General features: G+C 43.7%; 1 protein-coding gene across 1 annotated transcript; it reads left to right on the top strand.

Moving 5' to 3' along the window:
* Positions 1 to 4,762: 4,762 nt before the first annotated feature.
* smim36 (small integral membrane protein 36) lies at positions 4,763 to 5,092 on the top strand. Its single transcript, XM_084936895.1, has one exon. It carries the CDS (start codon positions 4,763 to 4,765, stop codon positions 5,090 to 5,092), a length of 330 nt encoding a protein of 109 aa, XP_084793021.1.
* Positions 5,093 to 13,700: the final 8,608 nt, after the last annotated feature.

The following is a 13,700-nucleotide window of genomic DNA, read 5'->3' as shown; positions in this document are numbered from 1 at the left end:
CTGAAGTCCCACCTGGTGTGTCTGACCTCCTACTGTCAGACTCACCTGGAGCCTCATCTGACAAAGAAAGGTCTGAGAGGACATCAGCTGATTGATGCTGTGGAGAACCTGGAAGACAAGATGTGTAAGAAGCACAAGAAACATCTGGAGCTGTTCTGTAAGACTGACCAGACACGTGTCTGTGTGCTCTGCTCTGTATCACGAGTTTGTTCCTCTGAGAGAAGAATATGAAGGAAAGAAGGCAGAGCTGGAGAAGACAGGCTGGGATTCAGCAGATGATCCAGAAGAGACGACTGAAGATTCAGGAGATCAAAGAGTTGGTGAAGACGAATAAAGATGCTGCAGACAGAGAGAAAGCAGAAGGTGTTCAGGTCCTCACGGCTCTGAAGGAGTCTGAGAGATGCCTGAAGGAGCTCATAGAGGAGATTGAAGACCAACAGGAAACTACAGAGAAACAGGCTGAAGGTCTCATCAGAGATCTGGAACAGGTCGCTTCATTCTTCTAACATCTGTGCTGGGCGGAGTTTAAATCCTGAGGCTGAGCAGCGTTTGTACAAACACACACATGTTAGCAGCAAAGCTATGAACACAAACAGGCAACCAGCCCGTGTCTGTCCAACCAATCAGAGAGCTCCTTACATCACAGAGACTAAAATTCAATTCAAATTTCAGTTTTTCTCCTTTTGACACATTTTTCTTGTAAATGAAAAGTTTGTTCTTCTCATGAATTTATCAAGTTAATCTTCAAAAGCATTTCTGTGAGTTTCACCCTCCTCACCCACACTGTTTGAAATTCTTTGCGTCCTTTTTTACTTTCAGTGTCTCTAACACATCCATGCAGAGACGGCAAAACAACATCAACATGAGGAATATTCCCAGGAGAACTGGAACGCCCACGTTGGCCTGACACAGAGGGCAAAGTGGAAGAGCGACACAGATTACAAAATAAAACAGGAAATGAGAGAAAATAACAACAGATCTCAGACATGACGACTATGAGGCTGTAGATGTGGCTCACTTTACTAACTGTTCACGCTGTTTTATCCGTGGACGTTTGAATCACGGGTCTCCCGGCTGTCCAATGACAGCAAAGCCTGGACTGTACGCAGGGACGTTACGCAGCCTAAAGGTCCAAACAGACAAAGTAAGAACAGATTTCTACGAGGAAGAAAAGACATGCTCGTGCTTGTTTGTCTTTTGTGTATTTAGGAGCAGTTATTTGGTCTGTACGTGGTGGTGAACAGCCACACAGCCTGCAGGCTGTTCAGCAGCACGCTTGTCTCTTTGTGGGTTTTGTAGTTTAGTAGGTCAGGCTGACGTCTCCCATCAGCAGCTGTTTGGGTGCCCCTCTCTCAGGTCTAATATCCGCTTTGCTATATTTTTCCGACTCTGTTGTTATTCCCCGCCTCTTGCCCCTCTCGGCGCTCACCATCTGCTGTTGAGGACAGTAGTTTAGGTGTGCCTGGTTTGAAAGGTATTTCCTGATTCTGTTGTTTTACCACATTTTATGAAGCAACTGGATATCCTCTGCTCATGTTGGTGTTTTATTTACAGGGTCCACACACAGCGAGCTCATTCACTGCTCTCTGAAACATGAGCTCCAGTTCTTACTGTGGACTTGTTGAACTCACATAAAAACCTGGAGTCAGTCTGAGCGCTGTGGCTTCATGTGAGTCATGCTGATGCTGGGACCTCTGTGGGAGCTGCGACAGCGAGGAGTGGACAACAGATGGAGTTGTGTCCTGCTCGGACGTGGACTCACATCATTAAATACTCGTCTGTGTACATTCAGTGCTGTGGTCTCAGTGGCGATCAGCAGAAAGAGCGCGAGAAAAAAGCACTATAAGCAGTAACACTGAGTTAGTGAACTCTGTGTACATCATCTGTGCTTCACCTTTGATCTTTGGTCTACTTCCTGTTTTATCAGGAAGTTTTATCTTCACTGACTGACTTCTGTCTAATGGATTTGTAGCTGTGTTCTTGTCATCAATCAACTAGTGGAGTGACTCAAAATGCTCTGTGTGTCCTTTTGAAGACAGGCGGTGACACATAACCACGTACACGTAACATACATGTTCATTACTACACGTACACAATTGGTAAAGATTTGATTAAAATGACTGGTAACAGCCACACAGATGTTGATGGTGGGCAGGTTACACAGTGAGCTTCATCTGCACTGATCACTGGGTCTATGAGGAGTTTTATATGCAAAACAACACCTAATTCTTATCATTATGATCTACTGTCATTCTTGTGTTGAAATGTTGTGGAATACGTAACAGTTAATATATTTTAATCAGGAAACAGGCTCTCATTGGTTTGCAGGCACCAAAGGAGATGTGGGCGGAGCCAAATGAGATGTGGGCGGAGCTATTCTTCAAAGGATGGGCAGGAGTAAGTGGGGATGTTGAGCGCTTGTAAGCTTGTGTGTGGGAAACATTAGAGCCCCATGAATATCTTATAGAAGTGACAGTGTCATCGTTTAGTTATTCACCTGCATGTTTTTATTTATTTGTCTTTGGCGTGAGGTGACCGTGTGTTTGCCTTGGCTGCACCAGATTTGTGGAATAACCTTCCTATTGCTGTCTGTGCGTCTGATCCTATCCAATCATTTAAATCACAGTTACAAACCTATTTATTTAACCTCGCCTCTCCTGCTCGTTCATGCCTGTATCTGATTCCTAGACTTACTCTATTTTACCTTTTATACATATCTGTTATGGCTTTGTGCTTTTAACATGTTTTACTTGATATGCATTTTATGTTATTCCTGTGTATTAGTGACACTGACCTGTTAGCATACTTGGTATACTTTGTTATGGTCCTATAATATTTATAATATTTATGTTTTATTTTCTGTCTTTTATGTGAAGCACTTTGGTATACCGTTGGTTTTTATAAATAAATTTGTATTGTATTGACTTTGTTAGCTTGTTAATGAGAAAAACAAGAAGTGTGTGTGTGTGTGTGTGTGTGTGTGTGTGTGTGTGTGTGTGTGTGTGTGAACAGCTTTTAAACGAACCTCCATAATGTCTGCCTCAGTGCTGGTTGGAAAAATTAATGCAAATAACAGTAACAATGAGTCTTCATCATGAGACTGTGTGATTTCCTGTGTCCTTGGCTGCCTACGTGTCCATTTGATCATGAATAAATCTGAAAGGTCAGGACGCGTGTCTTTGGAGTTGTGCACCAAGCCTGGCTCGGGTGCATAAAAGGATTTTTTGGCTTTCTTAAATGTGTATTTTTGACATGCGTTGAACGTTTCTTCTACTAAAGATCCCAGAGTCGCTTTTTTTCTGTACTTTCAGGGGGATAATAAGTAGAAGTCTAATATTGCTTTTGTTTGCATGAGAACAACATTTATCCTGTACAACTCACGGACTACTCCATTTTACAGCTTTTCTGATTTTATTTTCTCCTCTTTAGATATTCAGTCAGCAGATGAACGATCTCCACCACAAACTACTCTTGTAATTAATATTATGCAGTATTATTTTTTATTTTACAATTTTTATAGGCAAACGTCTTGCATTTTGCTGTAAATATAAAATAATTACAAAATATTTTATTATATTTTTGCACTGAAAACAAATGCAAGCAAGTTGATATATGAGTTTATTGTATATAGAAATGCTGAGTACGGCATTGGGCCGGTCAAGCCAGCCAGTTTGAGCTTTGACATCATCAAGTACGGTGGTGGTCCAATTGTAAAATGACCACTCTACGTCCTCCTGTCCTCCAATCTGGCTAATTTTAGCCAGCGTTAGCTTTTTTGTTTACTAGCGTTAGCTAACATGCTGACAGGACATTAAGTAAATTTGCTAAAAAGCCCCCAAAAATCAAATAAAACATAAAAGTCCTGTTGGCTTTGACCAGTTTTCCTCAAATTCCTATTTGATCAGACTTCACTCAATAAAACTGTCTTTCTTCTGACTAATGTTAGCTAATCTTAGCTAGCCCGCCAACATGGACATGTTAGTTAATACCCATCAGAGCAGCTAGCTGGCTAATCTTAGCTTATTGTTATACAAAAATGACATCTGAAGCCAACATTGTGTATTTTTCTCCTTGTGTGAGTTAAAGCTGTGACTCTGAGGGTTCAAGGATAAAGTTTTCTTATAAAAGAGCAGCTTAGGGCACAGAGGAGCTTTATCAGGATCTACTGACAGCAGTACTCTCAAAATTACATGTTTAAAGCAGCCTGCTGTGGGCCCTTATTTCCTTTTAATATAATTGAATTTCAAATGTAAAAATAATCTCTGAGTGACATAATAAACAGTTGTTTTAATACATATTACATGACTCCTAAATCCCCAAAGCAGCGCTTATGGCAGGCTGACAGGTGTGTGCCGCAGCCGGCCTCCATTTTGCGAGTATGGTTTTTGCCACGGCGCTGGACGTGTAGCTGGCAAAATCAAAATGGTGGCTTAAGTTATTAAAACTGAGCAGCTTTCATCATTGGCTGCTGAACGTCAAGGTTGGAGGAGCAGCGAGGATTAATGTCCTTTAAAGCACAAAGCCTGCTGTCACTGCCCGCTCTCTCTCTCTCTCAGCTGATCCCGTCATCTCATCATCCCACGCCGTCCTCTGCTCTCTTTTGCTCTTTCTCTCTTTCCGGCCAGCTGTCCAGCCGACGTCCATCACTGCGGGATTTTTTTCTGCTTCTCTCTCTCATTTCCCCAGATTTCCCTTCCTTTCTTTTTGATTTTCCCACCATCTCTTCCTCCTCTGGATCCGGGCCGAGATATGAAGCGGCACCATGGGTTTTATGGAATTCTACCTGGAGATTGACCCCGTCACCCTGAACCTCATCATCCTGGTCGCCAGCTATGTTATCCTGCTGCTCGTCTTCCTCATCTCCTGCATCCTGTACGACTGCCGTGGCAAAGACCCCACCAAGGAGTACGCCCCTGACAACACGCCAGCGCCGCCCAGCCAGTCGCCCATACGCCTGGTGGTCATGCAGAACTCGCCCACCACCACCCGGTACGAGCCCAACAACAAAGCGGGCCACGCCGAGCTGCCGACGCCAGACCTGAGCCGGGATAGAGGAGAGCGGGAGCGGGAGAAGAGGAGTACTCTGGTCTGAGAGGAAGAGGAAGGTTCAGACGGATAACCATGAAGTGCTGCTGTTTCATTCTCAGACTCTTATTTTTTAAATTGAACATCCCGGATGGCGCCGAGGAGCCAGCAGGAGGTAAGGCGTCCCGAGGAGGCCACTCAGCAGGCCTTTGGTGGGTTTGATGGAGGTACTGGTCCATGTTTGATGGAGGTACTGGTCCATGTGTGATGGAGGTACTGGTCCATGTTTGATGAAGGTACTGGTCCATGTGTGATGGAGGCACTGGTCCATGTGTGATGGAGGTACTCGTCCATGTGTGATGGAGGTACTCGTCCATGTGTGATGGAGGTACTGGTCCATGTTTGATGGAGGCACTGGTCCATGTGTGATGAAGGCACTGGCCCATGTATGATGAAGGTACTGGCCCATGTTTGATGGAGGCACTGGTCCATGTGTGATGAAGGTACTGGTCCATGTTTGATGAAGGTACTGGTCCATGTTTGATGGAGGCACTGGTCCATGTTTGATGAAGGTACTGGTCCATGTTTGATGGAGGCACTGGTCCATGTTTGATGAAGGCACTGGTCCATGTTTGATGGAGGTACTGGTCCATGTGTGATGGAGGTACTGGTCCATGTTTGATGGAGTTACTGGTCCATGTTTGATGGAGGTACTGGTCCATGTTTGATGGAGGTACTGGTCCAGGTTTGATGGAGGTACTGGTCCGTGTTTGATGGAGATACTGGTCCGTGTTTGATGGAGGTACTGGTCCATGTATGATGGAGGTACTGGTCCATGTTTGATGGAGTTACTGGTCCATGTTTGATGGAGGTACTGGTCCATGTTTGATGGAGGTACTGGTCCATGTATGATGGAGGTACTGGTCCATGTGTGATGGAGTTACTGGTCCATGTTTGATGGAGGTACTGGTCCATGTGTGATGGAGGTACTGGTCCATGTTTGATGGAGGTACTGGTCCAGGTTTGATGGAGGTACTGGTCCGTGTTTGATGGAGATACTGGTCCGTGTTTGATGGAGGTACTGGTCCGTGTTTGATGGAGGTACTGGTCCATGTTTGATGGAGTTACTGGTCCATGTATGGTGAAAGCAAAGAGAATCACTGTGCTGCTGTTTTTCTTGGGAAGACCAAACCTTGTTTTAATCCCTGTTGAAGACAAACACTCTGGATCCTTTGTTGATTCTCATTCATGTCTAAGTCTCTATGATGGATTTGTGGCCCCGATGTTCTGAGATAATAAATATATAGTTTAACTAAAAAAAAATAATCGATAAAGCTTTTTCTTCTTCTCTGACTTTACGGGGACCCCGCCAACCACCTGACCTACATCATGGGGACTCCTACATTCTGAGGACCTTTGTGAAGCTTGTTTATTGGTTCATTTTGGGGTTAAGTCACAGTTTACAAGTAAAGGGTGAAACGTGTGTGTGACTGTGTGTGTGAATGTGTGTGTGACTGTGTGACTGTGTGTGTGACTGTGTGTGTGACTGTGTGTGTGAATGTGTGTGTGACTGTGTGACTGTGTGTGTGAATGTGTGTGTGACTGTGTGTGTGACTGTGTGACTGTGTGTGTGAATGTGTGTGTGACTGTGTGACTGTGTGTGTGAATGTGTGTGTGACTGTGTGACTGTGTGTGTGAATGTGTGTGTGACTGTGTGTGTGACTGTGTGACTGTGTGTGTGAATGTGTGTGTGACTGTGTGACTGTGTGTGTGAATGTGTGTGTGACTGTGTGTGACTGTGTGTGTGAATGTGTGTGACTGTGTGTGTGAATGTGTGTGACTGTGTGTGACTGTGTGTGTGACTGTGTGTGTGAATGTGTGTGACTGTGTGTGAATGTTACCTGTGCTAACACTGACACAGTAAAGTCTTGGTGCCACCTGCCAGGCCACCAGTTCTTCTTTGACTGTGAGGTCAGATGATGGCTCTTTATCATCTGGACCTTCTCGTCCTCACATTTGCACCACTAACACAAAAGTGTCCCAGTTACTCAGCCCCACAAACAGACCCTGGGCTCTGCGCTCTTCAACAAGAGTGCAGTTTTAATTCTAAGGGACTCTTAAACTGCTCGGTGCTATGTTAGCATTAACCAGCTTCTCCTGAATAAAGCTGCACTCACATACAGAGCAGCAGCAGACTGCGTCCTCCACCCCCAACCTAAGGTCCCAGAGGACTCGGACTCTTAAGCTGTGGTCCTGACGCTTCAAACCAGCCTGTTAATCCCCCGCCTCTCCCCGCCCACCATCACACAGATCAAATAAGCTGACAACATAAACCCTCACTGGACAGGAAAATAATCAATGGAAAGACTTTGGGGTCAACGTCACTCATCCTTTTGACGTATGCTGGACAGCAGGGATAACTGTTTGGATGCTTGATTGTATGGGTTAATGTTCACAGCTGTGCAGCAGATGTTGGTGTTATCGCAGATTTACTGGGTGTTGTTAAAAGAATCTGATGGAGGAACTCTGATGATGTTTGTTTGGAGGGAAATCCTGTATTTGATTCATCTGTATCTGAGAGAACATCCTGTGTTTATGTTGTACTGAAGGAGACACCAGCATCAGTGATGGAGACCATTTGTGCACTAACACAAGGCACAGCTGGAGCAGAGTATGGATGGTAACATCAGATCATGTTCTTTGGGACTTCATGTGTCAGCAGAACATTTAGCATCCTTTTAACAAAAAGCTCCTCCTACATTAGCTCTGAGGTGCTTTCCATCTCCAAGCTCAAGAACAAACTCAGCGTAGAGCTGTTCTTCACTGATGGTCTGCAACAAGTGGAACCACCAAGTCACGGCCATCGGTTTGTTAGAGCATACTGAGCACGCCGTTAACGACACGCTTCAAAGGTTCAAACAAATCGGATGAGTTGGAATTTAAAGAAAAACTTAAAAATGCTTCAATTTGTGCCTGAAATGACTGAAAAGCTGTTAAGAACAGAGAATAGTAGAGATCAGAGTATTCACTGTGGTTTTTTCCTGTTCTTTTCCAGGGTTTTGGCCTCACCTGCAAATCCCAGAATTCCCTCCAGTTCCCACCACTGACCTCCGCTCACCTACGGCGCCATCAGCTCACCGTGGATCTGTGGGATTCTGGAGATTCGGCCTCACGGAGATCTGCAGAAACTTCAGACCTCACAGTGTGTGAACTTGAAGTCATCAGTAGCAGATTCTCCATCTCACCTCAGTGCTGATGTGACCCCAACCCGCCAGACTGACAAAGACTGTGAGGGTGGTGTCAGCACCTTCCCTGAAACCACAGAGTGTGGCATCACTGGAAAACTGAAGATTGCAGTGATGGAGCAGGGCGCTGGCTGCGGTTCTTCAATGGAGGAACGCTCCTCGCTACCCTGCAGGAGTCTCACTGTTGAGTCTGACGACTGAACGTTTAAGGAAAACAACTACAGTGCACTGTATTCAATCCTTAAATGCACACGTTAATGATCTAAGTATGCTTCTTCATTTTGAGTAAATCAGAGCTTCAGAAGAGCCAATCCGCTTGGTGTTCATGACGACGTCCAGTTACGATGACCCTGTTAGCGTTCCCCACGCCACTAACGAGAAATCCAAACGTGTTTTTAAAAGCTGAGGCTGACACCCCTGTGTCCTACAGAGGTAACTAAGGTTACAGACAGCATGTTTTCAAACCCCACCCCCTCCTTCCCTTTGCCTCGCTGTGGCAGGCAGCGTGTCCGTGGACAGGAATCGCCGGGGGCTGAATCTTATACACCTGCCACACATCGGGGCCATACGTGGGACAGGAAACACTTTGATTTATTTCTTGTGCTTTGAGTCTGTGATACTGATGTGGATGACAAACACCATCACATCCAGTCAGAGGATGATACTGGTGCCCAGTTTGCAGCAGGGGGAACCTTTAAAGGTTGTGTTGCTAATAACAAAAAGGCGTTCATGGAAGCTCCTGAACAGGCAGCCATATTCTGCAAGCTGCATTTACAGCGCTTAACAAACGTGTCACCACACCAACACAGTGTCACAGCTGTTGGTAATGACCTGAACCAGCTTCTGTAACGTTAGCCCGGCTGTATGTGCAATCACGTCAGTCTAAATATGTTAAATGTTACAATATAGTTTCTGTTTTTATACATTCATTTTCAAATTTACTGGTTTACAAAAAATAAGAAAGAAATTGGGGTTTAAAAAAAAAGCAAATTTAGTTTATTTGCCAAATAAGCGAAAGTCAAACATTATTATTAAACAAGTTTTGACAGATGTTCTTGTTTTATGATCTCTGGTCTAACAGATTTGTTAAGCTCTGTAGCTGCACAGCAACAATAAACTCTGTCTTCTATCATCTGTGAAAACAGCTTTAAATTTAAATATGATTTTATTTGATGCTGTGTTGACAGTTTCCAACATGACACCAGTGTCTGCCATGTCTGCTGTTCCCGTCACGCCACTGAGAATGTTGTAAACATAGCCGGCGACTACGTGTGCACATAAACAACCATTTTAACCAGTGAGACTTCAAACAGCTGCTTGTTATCATTCAATGCAAACTCTTTCTGTTGACTCTGTCACAGTTTCACTTTCAGTTTGTGCACTTCCTCGTTATGTTGTCATACCTGTTGTCTGCTGGGCCACGTTAGAGCCTGCCACGTGGACACAGCCTCTCACTTCCTGTTACATTTGTAACGGAAATGTGAAAAACTGGTTTGAAAACCTTTCAAAAATTATTTTAATGAACCAACACAGAAACGTAATCATTCGAAGCATCAGTAAAACTCACGTTTTTAAACAGAGAACTGTGTTTTACATATTAAACAAACAAACAAAAAAAGAACCATAAAGTAATTAATAAATAATAAGAAATAAAAAAACTAGTCATTACCTGATTGTGCTGTAGCACCTGTAGCGCTGCATGCTGGGTCAGATCAGGTGAAAACAGGTGATGTTGCTCAGTGGTCGTAAAAGCTGCGGCTCTCTGACAGTCGAGCTCCAAACGTGTCAATACAAACAAAATGAGAAAATGTTATAAAAATAAAATAAAACACACCGTTTTAACAGCTTTTGTGTTACATTTACTCCCCTCAGTACAATCTCATTCAAACTGACGACACGGAAATGTCTGCTGGTCTGGTTTACGAACCCAGCGCCGAGGCTAACGTCATAACGCTAACGTTCACATTTCCACCATTTGGTGGTTTTCTCATGTTAGTAAAACCTGAACTTAAAAGTTACAAAAATAAATACTGTTGTGCTTAAAAGATCATGAATAGTTTAAATTTTCATAGACACACTTTGTAATGATTTTGCAGCACCTGTCCAGTGTCTGCTGGGCCTACCTACGAACACGGCGCGGTGGCTAGCTGAGCGAAGCAGTCCCAGCTTTCACCAAAGTCCAACTTTCCTGATATTTGCAACAAAAAACAAAAACAAAAAAACAAAACACAAAAAATCAAATGTAGTTTTGTAAAATGTAGTTAACGCATCCTGTTACCATTTCATCCAAATGAAATGACAAAGAAAACCTGGAGCTGCGAGTCGAACTCTAGAGATTCTCTTTGATTTGTTGATGAAATCAGTATCTCGTGTTTTTAGGTCAGTTTAGTGAGACTGTGCACACACAGCCTGACTTTACTGTAGTTCTGTGATCTGTTCAGTAAAAAACTACAAAACTTTAATTAAATTTTTTTACTTTTAAATATTCATTTGAAAAAAATCTAAATATAAACACTTTGAGTTTCTACAGAGACGATCACACTGACGCTGCCACACCCTGCTCGCTGCCAGCTGGGCCAGACTGCAAACTAAACCAGCAGGTTATTTTACACTTTTAACCTTCAGGAGATCAAGTCAGCAAAACCTGAAAGACGTTAAAAATGTTTAAAACACAAAAGTGCTGTTGTAAATATAAAAACTCGGAATACTTCCACTTTTGTGGGCGGGTTAGATCAGATCAGCAGTACTCCTGTGGCAGCACAGTCCGCTGGGCTGAGTTACCTGAGTTACCTGTGTGCCCTTCAAACACGACAGAAATGCTGCTATAGATCAACAATGCAAAAAAAGTAATTTGAGTTTTTTGGGAACACACGGTGATAAAGTCGCAGCCGCTGCTGCGCTGCCTGCTGGGCCAGTTAATGAGCTAATGAGAGCTAGCTTTATGCTAAATTAAAACCTTTATCAGTTAATTGATCCATGTGATCAGACGTGTTGGAGTAATGTTTGCAGTTTGGGTCTGCTGCTCTGATGCTTTCTGTGATTCAAACATCCATTTGATGTTTCTGGAAACCACTGTGGCTACAGACTGGTTTAATCCCGCTCCCTTCCTGAAACTACAAAATCTTCCTTGACCAGATAGACTCCGCCCCCACCGCTCATTGGCTCTGGCACTGCCTGACATATGATCCCGCCCCGAGTCTTTTTAGAGGGCTTGTGCCACAGAGGCCATGCTGGAGCAAATCCTCTTATATAAAACAGCACAGCCAGCTGAGCAACCCACCAATGGCTGCGTCGTATCTGTAATATGAATTGCACAATTATCCGCCCGTCCATGTTTCATGTTTGGGGATTATATCGTGGCCACTGCTGCGTATTAGGAGGATGTATTGTGTATTTGCTGATGTCTTTTTGTCTGTGGGGAAGGTTACGTAAGCTTCAGGTTGTCAACAGCCTCTGACTTCATTACATTCTTACATACACTCATCATGAGCCACAGCACAGAGGAAACGGACAGAAGCCCAAAGTCATGGTGCTGAGGTCACGCTGCTGTAATCAAACCAGCTCCACTTCACTCCAGATACACAAATATCTAAAAACACATCAAAGGTCGCAAGTTAAGGTTTCACCAGAGTGTCAGAAACACTTTAAATGGTTCAAAATGTATCTGAAGTGAACTACTTTGTTTTAGTTTGGCCCATTTTCCCTGGTTATTTTCTGATGATGCACGTTCCCATATCGTATAACATGCAGCCATTGCATTGCACTTACATTTCTAAGGCAACCCCACGTTTAGGTTTTCTGCTGATCTGCAGACACATGTTACTGCAGCTGCTGATTAAAGACTTGCTTCAGACCATAAGCACAAAGCCTTGTATTAATGATCTGTTATTCCTTTCTGTGATGAAAACATTACAGTTTAGATACTCCTGGATTTTGTGGTTCATGCTGTATGTTCAGACAAATACGAGCTGTAATGTTTTTAAGGAAATCACACTAATGATGTCACGGTTTTCTTTTCAAGTCTGTCACTGTGTAATGGAAATTTTTACTTGATCCCAGTGTACAGAAACATGAAAATCTATGAATAAACGAGTGGAAACTAAACAGCTGTTTACCAGTAGAAAAGCCCCAGACAATGGCCTCATTCTGTTTACATATTAAGGCTTTAAAAATTATTTTAATACATCTCCACTGCATGTGACATTTATACTCAGAGTGACGCTCACAGCAACAGTGAACAACATGAGCTAATGTTAGCTTACAAATCAAGTCCACTAATCGCTAAAGTCACCAAACAAGCAGAAGATCAACTCAAACTCCACATAAGGAAACTAACTAGAAACTGATGTGGCCTTACACAGGATACATATAGCTACTGTAGCTGTGTCCCAAAGCCTAGGCTGCATCCTTTGGAGGACCCGGCCTTTGTCGCCCGTGTTTGGAGCAGCCTTCGAATTGGGACCGCCTTCGTCGCCTGGCTGTGACGTAATCGGCCTACAAATGCAGCCTCAGTTTTGGGACACAGCTTGTAATCATTTATCTCTATTAGCAGTTAAATGTCACGGTCTGCAGGGCAGACTGAGTGCAGGTGTGTGGACCCAGGCGCGGACACAGGTGAGGAGATGGGAGTAACTTTAAACAAGGGCGAGCCGTTTATTATGGCTGAATAACAAGGGTACAAAACAAAAGCTACATTGAGACAGTGGCGAGAGCTAAACCAAAACCTAAAAATGACTATGAGCACGACTCGTACAGGTGCATGAAGAAACTATGAATTACATGAATTCGCTAACATGACATGCATGAACTCCTCCACCCACTCCACTTAACCTGACCTGAGGGATGGAGCACAGACAACGCGCTGACAAACACGGGGCTTAAATACACTGAGGGATAACGAGGGGAACGAGGCACAGAAGGGGAGCACAGCTGGGAGTAATCGGACAGGACAAGACCAAGGTGAAGCAAAACTCAATACACTGACATAGGACACAGACTTTCAAAGTAAAACAGGAAACATATCAGACACGGACTTGACTAGGGGATAATGCTGACGGGGAGACAGCAACCATGGAACCCAGAACACAGGGAAGCCACATAACAAAGCCAAAAACTAGAACTGAAGAAACACTAAAAGACTAAGGAACTTAACACCATGTGAAGAAACCAAAAACCAAAAGTACAAAACTCAAAAACCACTGGGTCACCAACCCAGCACCATGACATTAAATTAATGTTTGCTAACATTAGCCAGCAGAAGGTCCATGAAGATGACTGTTACCCATCCTTCTTCTGCTAACACTGAAAAGCTGCAAGGTTTGACTTTGGCTAATTCACCCAAGCTGGTCATGTTCAAATTATTTTAATCAGTTAATGTTAGCCATAATCACTAAAGTTATATAGCGTAGCTAAGCTAAAGCTAGCTGGCTA

This window comes from Perissodus microlepis, chromosome 8, assembly GCF_051167445.1.
Source record: "Perissodus microlepis isolate ML-2025 ecotype Zambia chromosome 8, ASM5116744v1, whole genome shotgun sequence".
In the NCBI taxonomy this organism is placed as follows: domain Eukaryota; kingdom Metazoa; phylum Chordata; class Actinopteri; order Cichliformes; family Cichlidae; genus Perissodus; species Perissodus microlepis.
Note: the sequence above shows the minus strand (reverse complement) of the source record. Positions and strands in the feature narration are given on the sequence as shown.